The 18,938-nt window shown below is 53.4% G+C and overlaps 1 protein-coding gene across 4 annotated transcripts; it reads left to right on the forward strand.

Annotated features, from left to right (window-relative positions):
• Window positions 1-187: 187 nt before the first annotated feature.
• PDCD1 (programmed cell death 1) lies at window positions 188-7,906 on the forward strand. 4 transcript variants are annotated; one of them, XM_062629054.1, is made up of 7 exons: window positions 188-575; window positions 2,214-2,431; window positions 4,112-4,456; window positions 5,404-5,559; window positions 6,169-6,203; window positions 6,582-6,628; window positions 7,035-7,906. In XM_062629054.1, the coding sequence occupies exons 1-7, from the start codon at window positions 553-555 to the stop codon at window positions 7,543-7,545; spliced, it is 1,335 nt and encodes a 444-aa protein (XP_062485038.1). In that variant the 5' UTR covers window positions 188-552; the 3' UTR covers window positions 7,546-7,906. The 4 variants fall into 4 exon arrangements, with proteins under 4 accessions (XP_062485038.1, XP_062485037.1, XP_062485040.1 ...); XM_062629053.1 differs by lacking the exon at window positions 188-575 and having other exon boundaries at window positions 2,110-2,431; XM_062629056.1 differs by lacking the exon at window positions 188-575 and having other exon boundaries at window positions 2,118-2,431; window positions 6,582-6,645; window positions 7,035-7,149.
• Window positions 7,907-18,938: the final 11,032 nt, after the last annotated feature.

The following is an 18,938-nucleotide window of genomic DNA, read 5'->3' on the forward strand; positions in this document are numbered from 1 at the left end:
TGCCTCGCCCGGGCTTCGATGGGCTGCGGTGGCTGTGAGCTTGTCGCTGAGCGCTCCGGGTGCCAGCAGGGCAGGGTCCCCGTACCCAGAGATGCAGAGGGGCTGCGGCGGTGTCCCGGCCTCAGGAGCCTTGCTGAGGGAGTCCTGGTTCTGCAGGGGACAGTGGCTGCCGGCTTAGGGGGGCGCTGCCTGAAGTCTTTGCTGTTAAGAAGCCTGTTCCCCCAAATCCTGCCTGTGTGTTGCTGCTGCACCCTGTGCTCCCCTCCTGTCTCTGATCCATACTTCTAAACCATCAGTACAGAGAGACCAGTCTTGCTCCTTTCTTCCAGGAACTTCTTAAATCTTCCAGAAAGGCTTAAAAGTGTCACTCCCCAATATGCCCCCGTCCAGTCACATCCTTGTGCCCTTTTCCCTGCCCACAGCTGCTGACTGTCCCAAGGAGGGCTGTTGGGCGATGGCCACCTCCTGAGAAGCTGACTGACATCCTGCTTCCTTCGCTGTTTATCTTGGTGCAGCAATCTCTGTGATGATTCTTCCTACTTGCAGTGGGTGATGCTGCTAAGAAAGGTCCCTGGGTGCGTCACCCAGCTTCACATGGAAACAGTGTGAAGGTGTACCTGGTGCCAGTGTGGAGCATGCTGCTGCTCTGATGATGCCAGCATGTGTGGTAGGACTGAGGGCACTGAGCCTCTGTGGGCAGGGTGCTGCCTGGCCTTGCCACTTGGGAAGCAGGAGGTTTTGAGTTTTGCTTGGGATGCACAGATGCCTCTCAACTCATGCTAGGTCCTGCCCCAACCTGCTGTGAGCACAGGTGGGTTGCTGGGACCCTGAGCAGCAGTAGCATCTCCTGATTTCCACCGGCTTTAGCAGCACCATCTGCTAGAGATGGTCCATGGGAGCCCTTAGTACCTTTAGTAGCTGGGGATGAGCTCTGCCCGCCAGCAGAACAGGAACAGCACCCCACTGCCATGCCGAAAGTGGTGGTGGCCCCAAGCCATACCTGTGTGGCACCCTTGCATTGCAGTCACCATCACCCTGCCCAGACCCTGCAGATTTCCGCTTGCTAAAGGAACAGTTCTGTGCCTCCGCTCCATTCCTCCGCTTACTCGCTGCTTACTCACCACCCCAGGGCTGCTGGTGCTCATGCAAATTGTTTGCACAGGCCTTCCTAATTTCTGAGAAGTATCTGAAAGACCTCACTGCTCTCCTTGTTTATTTGCAAGCACTATTAACCATTTCCTCTTCCTGCCCCAGCCTGCTCCTCTCCTGCCTGGGTCAGACCAACAGATGTGAATTCAGTTAAACCAGCAGGGGAGGGATCTTTGGGACCTGTGGGTCTCTCTTCTTCAGCCTCTTTTGATGGTAAATTGTGTTCCCCATCTCATTTGGGAAGCTTTGCTTTCCTTGGGCTTTGAGGACATTCAGCTCTGTCCTTCAGCTGGCTCCATCCCAGTTGTTCGATCATTGCTTGCTTTTTCATCTTCCAAATTTTTAGTGCATGTTATATACCCCAGATGCTTTAAAGCCATTTTGGGACTGATGCTTGATCCTTTGAGGTGGTTCTGTGCCCCAGCAGTGAGGGCTGCAGGAGACCAGGGTCTTGTCCAGGTCTCAACCATGTCAGTGGGAACCTTGCCAACACATTGGGCAAGCTTCTTGTTGGGGGAAGAAGGACATTGTGCATCAGAAAAGTGGTGTGATGTTCTCACTGAAGTTCCTGTCTCTTAGTTTTGAAGAACAAACTGTTTTCTCCTCCTTCTTCCTCCTCTCCCATCCCTTCATTGTAGGAGTAGAGGAGTTTGAACTTGGTCAGAGTATACTGGTGGGACCAGGCTGCCAATAGGCACCCCATGGCTGCTCAGACCCTGCCTGGCTGCCCAGTGCCACATGTCCCCCCAGCACCACACTGCCATGGGCACTTCATGTGAGCACCCATGGATGCCTGTGAACCCAAGACCACCCTTTTACTTGTGAGCCAGGCTGGAGCTGAGGGTGTCCCCTGTGGTCCCTGCCTGCTCCATCCGTGGGAGCTTTCCCCCAGAAGTGCCTGTCCCCTCTGCTTAGCAGCCGTGTGCCTATGTGGGAGCACATGGGAGGGGAAGAGGCCAGGACTGGTTCAGCTGATCCCTGCCTCCGTGGGGAGGAAGCTGGGGGCGGGAGGCAGATGGGTTTCCCTCTGCAGCAGAGATGGGCATGTTTCATTTCCACCCCAGCTCCTGCTGTGCACATCAGAGAACAAGCCGCCGCTGTGGGGAAGGAAGCACAGAGAAGAGCTGGGGTGGCACAGCGCATCTGCCCGGGCAGAAGACTGACTGGCTCGCCATGGCTCTGGTTACCTCGAAGACGACGTGGGGCAGCATGGAGGTGACCTTGATCAGGCTCTGCACTGTCCTGCTCTGCTGTGGCCCTATGCTGGTTGGCTGCCGCCAGGGTAGGTACCGGAGCATGGTGTGGTTGTGACATGGCCTGTGTCATTCACAGTCAGTGGAAAATGTCTATGAGTTGGGAGCTTTGTAGTTAAAAATAGCTCTGGCATCAAGGAGGCAGAAAACCCAAACCTTTTGGGTACGTGTAGCTGAAGCAAGTGGAATGGGGATGCTTGGGGTAGAAACAGGGTTAAAGGATGGAGAAGGAGACAGGGTGCCAGCCCATGATGGCAGCACCTGAGATGTGCTATGGGCACAATTGGCTCTGTCTGAGGTTTGATGTTGAGCCTCTGGGTTTGCCAGTGCCATGCCAGGTCTGGGATTTTCTGCTCTGGGTCTCACAGTTTCAGGCTGCGCCTCCTGGTTTAGACTTGAGACTGAGGGAGTCAGGGTCCTGCATGTACTTTTGCTCAGGGTGAAGTCTGGGAAGGAAAGGGAGACAGAGAGGAAGGAGTGCGTCTGGGCAGACCGATCAAGAGCATGGTTTCATCAAACCCTGTCCCCACTTCCTCCCAGCCCATTTCTTTCTATGGTCACTTTGGGTGTTTTCTGACCCAAGGGTTGGTGCAGGTCTGGGTGTCCCTTGGAGCAGATGTTACCTTTGATGCTGAGAGGGTGCAGGGAAACATGTAAATCCAACCTCTGCTTTCAGAAGTCCTCTAAGTGCTTCACTCGTTGCTGGCAATGGTACTCATTAGGAAGAGAAGACCCAAGCCTGCAGAATATTTTCTGTTAAACACAAGAAACCCAAAACACTGCAAAAACTACATCTCTCAGTGTGGGCACTTAACTGTCAGTGGCTGTTTCTGAAAAGAGAAAAACTTCTTAATGACAGGAACTTTTCAAACCACTGGCAGTTTGAATTGCTTGGTCAGACAACCCATATGAAAAACGCTTCTTGCTTTTTATTGTTCCAAACCAAAGTTAATGCAGCAGCTGCCTTATCCTGCTGGATGGAGCTGGCTGAGCTGGGATGTTGTGAGCCTGGCCTGTGTTAGCAGCATCCCCACTGCCTGTGTGGGATGACCCCAGTGGGTTCACAGGACCCCCTGGTGTGGTTGGCTGGCTGCTCCTGTACATGGCAGGAGCTGGAAAGGGATGGTTACTGTAAGCTCCAGGTTCCTCTGCCCTTTCAGATGGTCTCAGGTGGGAGATGGCAAATACAGTGCCCTGGTCAACCCCTGCCCATGTTGTGTCCCAGCACAGAGAAGTGGGCAGACCTGGAGCACCCCACAGGCAGCTGGGCACACAATGGTCTGCACTGCAGGGTACTGCCCCAGTCCAGGACTGAGTCCTGGTGGTCCCTCTGCTCACTTTCAGAGGCAGAATCAGCTGGAGGAAGGATGACTCAGACATTAACACACAGTATAGATTTAAAAATAATACAACGCCCTAGGTCTGTTTTCCCTGGTATGGGGAACCCTGGTTCAGGGTTAATTTTACGTAGCCCAGAGCAAAATTTGCTCTGCTGAAACCAATTCTTGGTACAGTTACTACCCAAGGATCCCCCTTCAGCTGGCAGGCACAGACTTGGGAGGGGAGAGACAAGGGCTGATGTCCCTGAAATGTAGAATGATGCTGTGGACTGGCCTTGCATTCCTGGTTCCCAGCAGGGAGTACAGCTGTTTCTGAGACCTGTGCCTGCTGTAACCATGTCTGTGCCTTGTTTCCTCTCTTCCAATCAGTGACCTTCTTCCCAGCAATGTTAACTCTCCCTGCAGGTGGCTCAGCCACCTTCTTCTGCAATATCTCCATGGAGAACGAGTCCAGCTCAGAGTACAGCCTCAATTGGTACAAGGAGACCAACCATAGCCAAGCCCAAAAAATCGCTGAGATTGGCCACCAGATCAGCCAGATCAACGGCCAGGTGAAGACAGAGAAGTACCTGCTCACCAACCACACTCCTGCCTTCAAGCTTGAGATCCTGAACCTCCACCAGAACGACTCAGGCTCCTACTTCTGTGGTCTGATCACCTTCTCTGAACACAATAATGTGATGGAGAGCAATAGATCCCAGCTGGTGGTCACAGGTCAGCCTGGGGACTGAGCTGATGGGGACACATGGTGCTCTCAAGCATGCTATAGCCCCAGGGCATAAGGCAGACACTACCCTGCTGGGGGAGGACCTGCTGTGGATCAGGGGAGCGCAGCTCTGTCTTTTCCCCTTGCCTTTGCATGCAGGCAAGTCCTCCCATATCCACACTGGCTGTCCTCCCATATCCACACTGCAGCTGTATCTGGTCCTGAGGCCAGAGAGCGCCATCCCACTAGGGTTGTTCTGCTAGTGATGTTGTAGAGAGGAGCGAGTCCTGACTCATGGATGGTGGCAGGAGACCGGCACAGGGAGATGCTTCCACTCACACATGGAGGCAGGAGACAAGTATAGGGAGCTGCCTTCACCCTAAACAGCCCCTTTGGGGATAGGGATTGTGTTTGGGATGGTGACCAGACCTCAGACCCCTCAAACAGTTATTGTAGATAGTGTTGTTGCAAAACCATGCCCTGGGAGGGTGTCGTGGCCCCATGGAGTGGGAGACTGAGATCTTGCAGCAAGATGTGCCATACTCTTGCCTGGCAATGTGGGGGCTTTGTGAGGCTGAAGGTGACCTTTTATAAAAAGGAAAAACACTGCAGAAGTCACTTTCACAACATCTCTTCCCAACGTGAGCTGATGCTGTGCTGGCCCGAGCACATGGTAGCGGTGGAGAGGCTTGTGGAAGCCGTGTCCTCCATGGGCTCTGCCTGGCAGGGAGTCATGCTGCAGGACTGCCTGTGGGTGCAGAGCAGTGCCCTGGCCCTCTGCACCCTAGCTCTCAGCGGTGTGGAGGCATGGCAGGGCTGTAGCAGCCTGCCCGGGACCAAGCCCTTTCAGGGGACAGCCCCCATGTTCCCTGGTTGCTTTTCACAAGGACTATAGAGCCCATTTTATACTCCTGACTTGCTGTCTTGTTCCCACTTTTCTGGATGGCTATTGCAGCAGCCCCTGAGAAGACGAATACTACTGATGAGCCTGAGACGGAGGAAAGCAACCCCCCAGACTATATCAAGGCCATGCTCCTGGGGATCCTGTTGCTGGCTGGGGTGGTTGTGCTGCTGATCTTCGGCTACCTCACCATCACATACAGGAGAGGAGGTATGATCCCCTGCAGAGGCCATGCTGTGCCGAGGGGCTGGGTTCTGCCAGGGGACCTTATGGGTGATGCTAATCCAGAAAGCCCAGCTGGGACCTTGGGGCAGCCAGATGCCTGCAGCTCGCTGGGTACATGGGCTAGTTCAGTGTGCTAAACTCAGCTCTAGCATGCCCCCATGGGACAGGTATCTCCATGCCTAGGGGAGAAGGGTGCTTTTGGACCCTGCTTGCCCTTCGTAGAGACCCCAGACCACATGGTGTGGCTCTGCGCTGCTCATTAGTGTGGTCTGTTAATGCTGTAGGAGTCCCTTCCATACACCTTGTATGGGCACCTTGGCACTCTCATCACCTCCCTGCTGTGAGCACCTGTGGGGCTTTCCCAGGAGTGACCCCTGAAGAATCGCACCCCACTAATCCTAATTAAACCCTGGGCTGGTATCACACTTGTCTTTGTAATGCTCAGTGTGTTAGACCCCAAAGGGAGAAGAAGAAAGTGTGGTGCAATGGTTGTGGTGTCCAGTGCTCTTGCAGGACATGGGGACTGGGTTAGCCTCAGATGCTCACGCTGTCTTGGCACGCAAGCATCTTCTAACCAAATGTGTTACTTTGCAGATGTACAGAAACCACAAAGTAAAAATGCGCCAGCGGTGAGTTTTCTGTCTCGGATGCCCTGCCGTGCTTCAGGGGAGTGTTGTGGCATCACTGGGGTGCAGGGCCTCCCTTTATCAGCCTTTTGCAGGCTGTTCGCTTCTTCTGTCTTCTCTGATGCTGCTTGATCTTTTCTGCACAGCTACAATTGCTTTTCTGCACCTGCAGCACAGCCCATCACAAAATTAAAGTAACTGGGATAGGATAGGACCTCTCTAGTTCAACCATTGCTTGAAGCGGGCTTATCTTTTAACAGTGGATTGTGTTGCTGTAGAAAATGGGAAGAAATGTGCACTGCCCCCTCTCTCTCCCCAATATATTAAGCTAAAATTTATTTTGCTGCAGCTAGTGTCTGTCTCCTCTCTTTCTTTTGCCAGGCACCTCCAGGAGGAGTCTTGCTCCATCTTCTCTGCAACCCCATTAGGTAGCTGAAGGCAGCGAGTAGGTCCCCTTTGCTCCCTGTCTCTCTGAGCTGAGCAAACTCAGACCTGTGGTCTTCTCATGCACCCCATGCCAGCTCAGACAGGTGGGAAAAGGGCTCCTAGCACCACCCTGCCTTCTATGACTGGGTAAGCAGGGACCCCAACCTGCCTGCAAAGGCAGAGAGCTGAGATCACATGGCCTCAGCAGTGACCCCAAGGCTCACGGTCCAGTTTGTCTTGGCAAATGCTATCCCAGGTCTGTGTGTCTTTCTGCTTTGTATTGCTCTTGACCTTGCCCTCCTGGAATGCTTCAGAGCTGGTTTTGGCACTTGCTGTCAAAAGAAGGTTTGTGCTGGGGATGGCAGGTACCTCTGGATGATGAATCACCCCAATGGAATTTCCTTGCAGAAGGAAGAGAAGCCCCCTGTGGTGTCCGTGTCCACTGTGGACTATGGTGTGCTGGAGTTTCACTGTGACCAGCACATGCAGGTCCCCCCGGAGACTTCACCAGTTGAGCAGACCGAATACGCCACCATCATCTTCCCAGATGAGAAGCCTGTCACATCAGAGCCGGGGAAGAAACACCCAGACGAGAGGATGTGGCAGCTGCAGTTCCAGCCCTGCTGAGGGCTGGGTCCCTCCTTGCTTGAGGGGTGCAGGCAGGGACAGGCTGCCCTGGCCCCTCACTCCCACCACAGGTTGTAGATGGGAAAAGTCCAGTGTGCCAGGACTGGAGCAAAAGATGATGCTGCTGGACTTGACACTGGACAGTCCTGGCTTTGGTGGGACCATGGCTATTGGGTGGGTGCCAGGAGACAAGGAAGGTCCCTGCAGGGCTTCTCATGCTACCTCTTCACACAGGGCAGGTAGGAGGGGCTGTGACAGATCAGCGATGCCAATAGGTCTGTCCCAAAGGTGATTTACACCATGCGTCAATTTTCTGCCTCCACCTGGGATTCTCTGGAGTGGACACGCTCCTTCCCTCACCCAGGTCTGACTCAAGCATGACTGTGGGAGGAAATGCTGGAGGCCAAAGTGGGAGTGGATCCTGGGAGATGCTGCTCAGAGGAGCCCGGGGCTGAGGGATTCTCCTTGCCCAGGGCAGACACTGCCTTCTGTACGGCTATTTAAAGAAGACCCTGGGAAGAGGGCAGCTGGCTCTCCTCCTGCCTCCAGGCACTTCCCTCCTCTGCAAGGGGGGGGGGAAATATCCCCTTGTCCCTCCCCTCAGTAGGTGGGAGGTGGATATGGCTCAGGGGGTGAATAAAGGGTTTCATGCAGGGGGAGTCTGTTGCCTTGTGATGGCAGGTGTGTGGGCAGCCGAATAACATCTCTTGGCGGCATGCAGGTGAGAGCCGGGAGGCGGCAGCATCTGTTGTGGTTTCTGGGCCTCTCCATGCCATACACAAGCTGCTCTTCCATGAAGCTGCTCTTTATAATGCAGAGAGAGGCTGCTACTCTTTTTCTTCCTCTGCTGTATGAGCTGGTTACTGGGATGCAGCTGCAAACCAAGTCCCCCCTTACCAGGCTCACCTCTGGGCACTTGCACAGCCCATTGGGGATGAGCATCCCTTGTGGTAGCCATGGGCCTGGCTGCCGTAAGCCAAGGCAAAGCTTACAGCGTGGTGCTCTGTGCAGCTTTCTGGCTCCAAACTTCCATTATCCCTCTTGAAAGCAATGCTGGGGCTGTGCTGCCTGCCAGAAACAGAACAGAAAGAAGTGACACCACTTGAGAGGGGAGGAACACTGGTAAGGAGGGGTTTTGGAGGCAACAGAGGCCTGCTGCAAGACCAGAAAACCCAGAGAGCAGTCACTTGCATCTCATGTTTTAGCAGCACTGTCAATAGGTTTTATTTCCTTTTATCCCCCATAAAACCAGTGCAGCCCTGTGGGTGCCAGACTGGGTGCTGGGGGAAGTGGTGAGGCATGACAGCCACTGCAGTGTGTCCCCTGCGGGGTGCTGGAAAGTCCTCAAGAAACCTCCAGAGGGGACCAGATGGGATGAACATCTGTGTAGGATGGCTTTCACCCTTCCTCAGGGCAAGACAGTGGTTACAGTGGGCCCCCCTTGGTCACCAGTGCCTCTGAAGGCTCCTAGCAGTAACTCCCACATCATTCATTCACACCAACGCATAGCTCACCATGTCAGGGCTTTTCTACACCCAGCAGCCCCACTCCTTGCCCTGATGGCTCTGGCAGAGACCTGCAGCCGGCCGGGCTCAGCTCGCCTGGAAAGCCAAGGCAGGAGGTGGCTGCAGCGGGTGAGAAGCAGGAGCTCAGTCAGCAGTTTTGCTTTTGGCTTTCCCATCAGAGGTGACACCAGCGAGAGGGTGGGTCCTGCTTCATATTTTCCATCCTGCCTCTCAGGTAGCAGAGGTGCCAGGTCTGCAGCCTGTCCTGCTCCCTCCAGCTGTGGGACCTGGAGGAGGCTCTTTTACCTCTCACCTTACTGAGAAGTCCCCAGTTCTGGCTTTTCTAGTTCCATCATTTCACATTCCTCCTTCCCCTGCCCCTGCCCCTCACTCCATATCAGAGCCCTTCTGCTTTTGCTTGCCACTGCACCCATACCAGTTGGCTGCCCACTATTTGTGCCAATTGGAAGGTTTATGGCCCTTCCCTCCACTCCAAATTAAGCAGAGACCCAAACTCATTTGCACTTAGGATGCTAAAATTTGTGTCAGGTTTTCTGGGGGAGCTGAACTGACAACCTGAAGTCACAGAATCCTAGAATGGTTTGAGTTGGAAAAGACCTCAAGATCATCCAGTTCCAACCCCCCTGCCATGGACAGGGACACCTTCCAGTAGACCAGATTCCTCCAAGCCCTGTCCAACCTGACCTTGAGCACTGCCAGGGATGGAGCAGCCACAGCTTCTCTGGGCAACCTGTGCCAGGGCCTCATCACCCTCACTGTCCTTTGGCTTTCTGTGCCTGCACCAGTAAGAGGCTGAGATTTGATGGGCCTGGTATGGCTTTGGGGTACATCCAGCTGCTTTGCTGTCTGTGGAGGAGCATGTGTGGCAGGGTTTCAATGGTCTTTGCTTTAGGCTGTGGACAGGAGGTTTGCTGCAGAGCAGACAGGCAGACCCTACCATCTGGCTGTCTTGTTTGACCTCACCCCCTGCAGCACTGCAGCTGCTGGGGCTGACCCCTGTGCCACAGAGTCCCAGCCTTGTCCTCATCATCCCATTTTGGGAAGACAGGCTTACAGCAGTGCAAGCAGGAGAAGAACAAGGCCCTGTAAAATTAAATAGCACTTGGATCTGACTCTTCTGTGCTCTCAGGATGTGCCGTCACTGGGAATGACTCCTGAAAGGCCAGAAGGCAGAGGACATAGGTTTGGATCTGCTCACCTCATTCCTACCAGTATCATGGTGTGAGTGACAGAGGATGCGAGTGACAGCCTCTTTTGCTGTGCTTTGTGCTCACAAACACACAGCAGCCAAACTGAAGGGTTTGAATTATATTTTTCTCTGTATCAACCCAGAGCGAGTATCCACAGCCTGGCTATGGACACTGATGTGAAAGCACAGACAAATGAACACAGAAGTGTGTGCACAACTCCCCATGCAAATCTGTGCGCACACCCCTAGATCTGTACAGTTACTGTGTGCCAAATAATGCACACCTCTGCAGACACACTGCACCCAAACCACCCCATCCATATGCAGCACCTCCTCCCATCCCAGGACCTGGGTGCAGCTGAGCAGGTGGCTGCAGGCACCAAAGCAGCTGTGTTTCCTGCATGCCCTGTTCTGGCAGAGCAACTTCTTCCAGCTGCAGGCACCCAGCACTGCCACCACGGCCAGTACCAAAATGCTTTGCCAGCTCCCTGGCATCATACCTGGGCTCATCCCCCAGCCCATGTTGGGGTCTTTGGTGATGGGGAAGGGCCAGACGCTGGTGGAAGACCCCAGGGAGCTGATCGCTGTCAGCATCTGCAGGAAGCTGTATGTATGACTTCAGCATGCCCAAACTACTGTACCTAAGTAGCAGATGCTGAAAGCCAGCCTGGTTCCTTATATACCCCAGCCTTGATTAAAGGTGATTGGGAACAATATGTGAGCAAACATCCCTTAAAGAAACTTGAGCCCAAAAAACAGGTCTCAAGAAAACTGATGAGCTGCTTGCAGCAGTGTCTTCAAGGAGAGCTATGCCATGGGGCAGCAAAAGCACCATTCCTACAGAATGAGACATTGCAGATGCTGGGGCTGGGGGGGAGAAGGGGCAGGCAGGTTATGTGGCAGTAAGGTCACTTACAAATACTCTCCTAGTCACTGGGAGGTCTCAGCTGTGTTTCAGCTTCGAAGAGGTTGGGCTGGAGGTACTGCAGTATTTGGACCCTGGGTTGATGGCATGATCTGTGGGCTACTAGACAGGTTGCCTGGACCCCTAACCACGGCAGCTTGCACAGCCCTGGTGTGTTCGCAAGGGTCCAGGCCCACTGCATCTCCTCTGTCCTGTCTCACTAAGAACCTCGCCCTGTTGCTGAGCCTGCTGAAGGCTTGCAGAACATCTGCATTTCCTCCTGCCACCCTCATTGTGCTTTCTTTAGTTTTGCTTTGAATCAGCTCCAGGGTTTCTCCTTCTTGCTCTTCTTCTCTTTGGTGGGATATGCTGCTCCCTTTGGTGGGATGTGCTGGTGCCAGCAAGCCAGATCCTGGTGTGGGGGGTTCAAAGGGCTGGGAAGGAGCCCTGGCCCTGCCCATCCTACTGCCCCAAAGACCAAACCCACCACCTGTGGCACTGAGCCAGAGCTTTGTTGGAGGGGGCTTAGCTCTCTCCTGATGCCTGGAGGGACCATTGTGAGGCTCAAGAGGCCATGTGGGGTAATACCTGACCACATCTTCACATCTACCTCCTTTCTTAAATCTCTCCCCATTCCCCAGCATCCCTCTCCACCTCAGCAGTCCAGGGCAATGGGGCAATGACTCCTCTCTACAGTTCAGCTTGGGCATATCCCTATTTCCAAAGGACCTGATCTTCCTTGCCTCAACTCCACCCTGAGAAAAGTGGAACCCACTGTCCTGGGTTTAGCTTGTCCAAGGGCTTGACTATGAAGACAGACCAGCCTGGAAGGGAACCTACAGCCATAGCTTTGTCCCTGGAGGCAGTGAGTTTCACCACAATGGGGTAACCACCATTCACCCATCAACAGTGGCAAGGTTGGAGGGGGACAGGAATGCAGAGAGCTGCCATGGAGCTGTGTCCCAGGAGGTACGGATGCCCAATTCACCATCTGCTTCAAAGAAGGGGAAAAAAGAGGACCTGAGAAATTCTAGATGAGTCAGCCTGCCTCGGCACCCAGAAAACACACGGAACAAATTAGTAAGGACACCAAGCGGTAAACACTGAGAGGGCAGCGCTGGGGCTGAGAACATTGGTTGAGCAGGAACCTGCTGTGTCAAACCAATCTCATTTTCTCTTCATTAGGGCTGGGTACTACAGGGAAAGCAGGAGCGATGCTATCTCTGTGCTGCCTTACGTGACATTCTCATAAGCAAATAGGGGAAATGGGAAATTCTACCATTGTGGGTAGATGGCTACCCAAGAAGCTGTAGCCCATGAGCAGTTATTAATAGCGTGTGACAGCAACACATCAAACAGGGGTTTTCTGGGGAAGCATGGCTCAAGTCAAGGCAACAGGCAATTGAGGGAGGGTGTAGGGGCCGTCTGGGAGAAGGGTTAGAAATCAAATTCACCCCGATGATCTGGAGAAAAGAGCAAAAATTCCCTGAAAGAATGACTGATGGGAAAGCATTGGGTGTGCTTAGTGCAGGAAGAGATGAGGAAGGTCTTCGGAATGGAAGAAAAGTCCTGGCAGGGAGCAAGCAGTGAAAGGCAGAGAAGTGTTTAGAGTTACGCCCTGCTGCTCAGACGGCACAAAGAGCTTCGGGAAACCTTCCTCCTTTCACACAGGCAGCGCGCCCGGGGGTGGGAGCTGCACTCAAAAATAACCTCAGGCAGTGCGAAAGCAGCAGGGAAATTACCCCTCGGGCTGCAGCTTGTGTTTTCCTCCTGCAGGTATTCTGCGGAGCAGCCACAACCAGCCATGTCCCTAGTCCATGCCGGGCTGTGGGGGGACCGGCAGGAGCAGCTTTTGTTGTCAGGTGGGTGCCAGTAGAAGGCAAGGTGCTTGGGCTGCGCCGGGAGGTGTGTGCGAAGTGGAACAGGACGTAAAAGCACTTTCAGCTCCGTGGGTGGTTCTGGGAAAGTCCCTTCAGTAAAAGCAAGTCAAAGGCTTTAATAGCGCGACCAGCATCAGGCTCTGTCACAGAGATGACTGCGAGGGCTTTGTACATTGTGAGCCGATATCTGACCTGCGTTGCCATGATGTAACGGGGGACTGGTTTCCATCACAGCCAGAATGGAGGCAGGGGCCTGTCCCCATGCTAGGGATGCCATCAGATTCCTTTTGAGGAGTGTGCCTGAGGGGCAGCATATTGCCCCCTGGGGTGGGCAGTGTGGGGAACAGTGCCTGCACCGTGGGGAGCATCCCTTCGCCCTGTGGCAGCAACTGGAAAGAAGAGCTGGGTTGAACCCACAGATTCCCTGGATGAAGTGACTGTTTTTTTTTGGGGGTATGAGCGTGCCAGGAGAGAGGGCTGCTCCTCCTCCTTGAGGTTTAGGTGTTCAACACACGTGTGGCTGCCTTAGAAGGGGAGATATCAAAACCCTTAACTTTTTCCTGCATTCAACCATCCCTGCCCAGAGTAAATCTCAGCCTCTAACACAGAGGAGTCCAAGGGGATGTGCAGATGCTGCAGGGTTTTCCCTTCCAGCAGCAATAACCAGAGGCTCCCTGTGGTTGCTGGGACCAATGTTCATTGCCTTCCTCCCTTTTGGGATCTGGAGGATGAACCTGATGTGCTGGTGCCTCTCAAGACCTCACAATCACTGTCACCTACTGCCAGCAGTCACCATGCCACTCTCATGTGGACACAGCTGCTGTCACCTACATCCTCAGCAATCCCAGCTCCTCAGGCAGCTCCAGGGCAGGGCCAGCCACTGTTCCTGCTGTTTGGGACACCCAGGCGTTTCAGGTGTTAAGCCAGAAGAGTTGCCACAGCGGCAGCCTTCATTTGAAGGCAATGTGGAGTATTTTAAGCCTGATTCATAGATTCTTATGGTGACTTTTAAACAAGAGATTTATCCTGCTGCAGACTTTAATATCCTAGTCTTTGCTTTAAAGCCTCCCTGCGTCTGGGAGCCTGAGTGCTGCTTGAGCACTCAACATGAGGGCCTGCCATAACTTTCTATGGTGGCTTCATCCTCGGCAGCCACCCAGCACATTTTTTCCAAGATGGGGCATTTTTGTGAGTTTTGTGCCCTTTCTGTGCATAGGATGGTCTCCTCTGAAAGCTTCACGTTAGGTGACATGGCTTTATAGAACCATAGAATCATGGAGCAGTTTGGGTTGGAAGGGGCCTTTAAAGGTCATCTAGTCCACTCCCACTGCAGTAAGAAGGGACATCTTCAACTAGATCAGCTTGTTCAGAGCCCCATCCAGTCTGACCTTGAATGTTTCCAGGGATGAGGCATTTACCACCTCCCTGGGCAACCTGTAGCAGTGCTTCACTGCCATAGAATCATAGAACAGTTAGGGTTGGAAAGGAAGGACCTTAAGACCCTCTAGTTCCAACCCTGGTTGTCTTTCTGGGCTGTGAGTACACACTGCCAGTTCATGTCCAGCTTCTTATCCACCAGTTCCCCAAGTCCATCACTGCAGGGCTGCTCTCAATTTCCATGGTAGGCTGAGCTTGCCTTATCAAGCTGCAGATCTTCCTCCAGCTCAAGAGAAGTTATCATTTGGCCTCTTATCTAATCTGCTCCCTGTCCTGCATTGCTCTCCATGGGATGTCCCAGGAGACCTGCACACCTGAAGAGAGGTAAGCTGGAGGGCAAAGGGCTACAGACAGCTCTAGTACTCCCAGCTCAGAGCACACCTCACCTTTTTTTGGTTTTACATGTGGTACCAGCCTCCCCAGCTTTCCACCCTGCGGTTTCATGTCAGGCCTTTTGCTGCTTGAGTTGGCTGAAAGGTGTTAGAAACAGACTGTATTTGGTGGCAACTATTGAGAGAGGTAAAGCAGCCAAATCCTCTGTTTTTGTGGTGAGTTTCACTTCTTTTATTCCTATGCTGAGCACAGTCTCAGCTGGTTCACCCCTGCTCATGTGATGGTGATAGGCACAGGCAGCCTGGCAGGCGGTTCCCTCTCAACATCAGTGCCTACCTACAGATGGAGTAACATCATGAGAACACGGCTTCAGCGGGGTTGGGAGTTCGTGTGTGGGGCTTTGTGAAACCCTCCTTTGTCCTTGCTTTGGAGGACATTCCACCTGGTCAAGATGTGGTGTAGCATCATCAGAGCCTGTTGTCACATGGATCAGGATGGGGCATTGCTGCTCACGTGAGAGCAAAGGTTCCCCTCTCCAAGCACCAATACGATGTGCAGAGGGTATGTTTGGAGAAAAGACTGTTGCACACATGTCTTAGCACTCAGAAGCTACAAGCTTGAACTGCAGGCTTGGTCACTGCTTCTTGCCCAGCTCCAGGTGAGACCATGAGGATCTCGCATGACATTTTTGCAGAGAAGATTGCAGATACGAATTTAACAGAGCTGTGGATGCTTCAGAAGGATGATACTCTGCAGGTGCATGCCCTCAAGCCTGGCTGGAAGGAGTTTGTGCAGTGCCATGCTCTTGGGAGATAGGGGGCTGCTGGCTTGGGCCCTGCATGGGGGACCAAGGGAAAATGGGCTGTCATGGCAGACCTTTCTCTTTCTCAAAGTTTGCTTGTAGGAAACAGCTTTTGACACAAAAGAGGCAGTTTGCAGGTGGGTGAGGCTGGGAGAGGTTGTCCCATTTTGTTCCAAGCTTGGTGGGTTATTGCTAAACTGGAAAAAATCACGGTAATTGGAAGGGAGGAGAGAGCAGAGGCTCCACAGGGCCAAAGGGCAGCTGGTATTTGGCCAGAGTTTCCCCATGTTGGTGTCAAGATACAAAGATCTCCTCCAGTGAGCACAGGTAGTTATACCACACTCAAAACAAATCTGTGTTTGCACCCAGAGGATGAGAATAGCCTCTGCCTGCTGGGACATGGAGCGATGCCTCAGCAGTCCCTGCACCAGGCTGCAAGGTCACACAGCAGAGAGATCTGCATTGCTGATGAGAGGCTCCACCCCAAACATTTGTACCCCAGGAAAGACCCTGGGCATCAACCAGCCGCCCTGACCAGGTAGCAGCAGAGACCTGTGCTGCAGCTCCCATGTAGGTTGTGCAAGACAAAGAGTTGCGGATTGCACACCTTTTGGTTCCTCAAGACATCTCCTCACCTGCCCTGCAGCCTCCACCCACACCTTCCTTCTATTTGTCTTCTTTTTCCACTTCCCCAGCCTTGAGATTGATGTTGGCTTTCCACTGAGCTGTGATGAGCTGGTATGGGTGAGGGGCTGCAGCACCAAACAGACCAGGGGCCTGGTGCTTCCCACCCCAAGGACCCCTGCTCCTGGGAGTGGGGCCAGGATGGGCTAAAAAATGGGAGCAGGGTGGTGCTGGCAGTCAGCCTGGCTCCTAAAATCTTTAATGCTCGGGCCAGCCCTGAGCTCACATCTGTGTTGAACTCCCCAGACACTGGCATCATGCTGTTAGGGGGAGGGCAGTTCAGTGTGAAGCTTGCTTGAGTGAAATGAATCCATCAGACCTGGCTGCCCTGGTCCCTGCTGACTGCTTGGGAAGCCGCTGGCTCAGCACAGGGAACCTAACATTAGCTGATCTTCTCTGTGCCCTGGCAGGTTTTGGTGCTCCCAGTGCTTTCATGAGTGGTCTTTGGCCAAAGTGCACATCCTGTTCCACATGCACCAGTGCCAGGGCTGGGGCACGGTGTGGATGCAAGCCTTCCACCAGGCTTGCACGCTGGAGGAGCCTGAATTCAGCCTGGAGACTGTGGAGATGCTTCTGCACAATGCGGTGCTAGGATCCTCAAGTACTGATGAGTGTGAGTTCAGCCCTCTGACCTCCTGGAAGTTGTGCTGGATGCGCTGGTGACAGGGCCGCACGACAATGCCCACTGTTAGGGATGCCAGCTCGACATTTGCAGTGAGACACGGCTGGACCCGGCGTCGAATGCCTGGAAGTCCTTGATGGATGCCAGGACAAGGCCTGGACAAGGCCAGGACACATCACACCCTTATGAGGCCTTATGTAATTCCAATCCACCACCCCTCACACTTCAACAGCAGCTTCTCTTGGAAATGCTGCTGCTTCATTGGCAGCTCCTTGCTCTGTATTCTGGCAGTACTCCTATTTGTCCTGTTTTATTTCATCTAGAAGTCATGGGAGTTTGCAAAGAGGAACTGGGGTGATGGCTAGGTACTTGTTGGAGTGTCTGGAAAGCTGGGTACCCAAGGTCAACTTCCCCAGCTCCTGGAGACATGGGTACACAGTGGGGTGCCTCAGCCGGGCACCTCATCCCACAGCCTCAGGGAGCCTGGTGGATCTGACGGTTTCTCATGAGACATTTTGCATAAGGATGACTCTCAGCTGCCCAATGCAAAGGACAAACGTACTTGCAAGAATAAAACAAGCCCTTTCTCCTTAGTTCAAAGATGCATTTGTGCTTTTTAATTTCTCCAAAGCCCTTTTTAGATACATGGAGAGAAGCTGAGGGCTGACTTTACCTACCATGTGGGCTTAGCTGCCAGGGAAGCACATCCCCATTCTCCCCTGCCTTAGGAGCTTAGGGGCACCTACAGCTGGAGGTCTGCAGCAAAGCCATGGGGAGCTGGTGCCCGTAGTCACTGGTACTGCCTCCTGTGAGCTGTGTACAGCAGCATCTGCCCTGTCCCTGTGCACTGGGTGTCACCAGGGGTCAGGAGATTGCTTTATCCTCCAGAAAAATCTGGGTGTTGAGCTTTTACAAGGGGACTCCTTATTAGGCAGTATCATGGTGGGACTGAGGGTAATGCTTTTAAACTGAAAAAGGTAGATTTACATTAGCTGTTACTGTAAGGGTGGTGAGACACTGGAACAAGTTGCCCAGAGAAGTTGTGAATGCCTGACTTTGAAAATTATTTGATGCTGAAGATGGGCATGACAGAAAAAGATTTCATGACTGAACTGATGAAAAAAAATGGGCTGAAGGAAAGGCAACAACCAAACCCAGCATCACCTGTGCAGCTTGCATAGCATCAAGCCTTTACAGTGCTCACTGTGGGTTTTCTTTTTTGCTGGTGTAAGTTTCTCCTCTATTTTCATATATGCAACCTGCAGGCTATTGGTTAAAAAGATGAAAGCAAGAATAAACTCCTGTGTAATCCAGGGGCCGTGTGGGTTTTGTTTCTCAAGCTCTCTGTCCTGCTAATTCCGCCAATTCTCCCTTTCCCCGGCGCCTTACCTTCTCTGCAGCCTCTGCAGCACTGGCCATGATGCCAGCAGATGGAGCTGCGAGATCTCCGGCCCTGCACTAGAAGCGCTGGACCGCCGGCGCCGGAATTCGCCAGCATTCCCCAGGTGGAGGATACCCTCCCTGCCATCCTTTTGCCCAGCTGTTTGCCTGTAGCTTGGTTCCCCCAAACCATTTCCTACGTGGGTACAGTCCTGGTCTGTGGATAAATTGGTCTCTCACTGTGATTTTCCAGTCTCACAGCACTGGAGATGCACACGATGCAAAGCATGGGGTCTCAGACCTTTACAGATCCCCAGCTCTTGCTGGGGGGAAAGTGGTGCCTCAGCAGCAGGGCTGGGGACCAGCTTGGTGCCACCAGCAGGGACTTCCCCAGGAAGGAGAGTCAGCATGACCTGTCCCCGTTAGAGAGTATCAGTGATGCCTGGACCATTTTGAGCAGAAGAACAGTAGCTGAGGGAGAGCTTGGGACCCAGAGGGTCTCGTGTCTAAATGGACCTGTCTTTCTGTCTCTCCTTGCTTGAGGTGGCTGTGTCTGAGTGGCTCTGCTGTGGAAGGAGGAGGCTGATCCTGCAGCCTGGACCAACTCCCTTCCCTCCTGTGTGGCTCTCTGCGCTGGGAGCAGCCCGCCCTCTCCCTGCTGGCGTTATGTCATGAAGCAGAGACACGGCCAAGTTTGTTGCTGCTGTTGCCCATAGCCCTCTCCTTTCCATGCTGAGGTTTTCCCAGCCCCAGTCATCATGTCTGGCTGGATGCAGCCTCTCCATCCACTCAGCTGCTGAGGAGGAACTCCCTTGCCTCCGCCTGGGAAGCCAGCTCTAATGGAGACCACATCCCTGTAGGGGTCCTTATTTTCTTGCTTGGGTCTCTCTGCTCTTTTACAATGGCAGAGCCGTTCCCTGCTCCCCTG

This window comes from Pezoporus occidentalis, unplaced genomic scaffold, assembly GCF_034315485.1.
Source record: "Pezoporus occidentalis ecotype Australia unplaced genomic scaffold, CSIRO_AGI_Poc_V1 ctg327, whole genome shotgun sequence".
In the NCBI taxonomy this organism is placed as follows: Eukaryota; Metazoa; Chordata; class Aves; order Psittaciformes; family Psittacidae; genus Pezoporus; species Pezoporus occidentalis.

Excerpts from the sequence above, each read along its gene's own strand:
- PDCD1 (XM_062629053.1), top strand. The coding sequence starts at position 2,188 with ATGGGCATGTTTCATTTCCACCCCAGCTCCTGCTGTGCACATCAGAGA. Across the intron at positions 5,560-6,168 it reads CATCACATACAGGAGAGGAG|ATGTACAGAAACCACAAAGT; the intron begins GTATGATCCCCT and ends GTTACTTTGCAG. Across the intron at positions 6,204-6,581 it reads AAAGTAAAAATGCGCCAGCG|GCACCTCCAGGAGGAGTCTT; the intron begins GTGAGTTTTCTG and ends TTCTTTTGCCAG.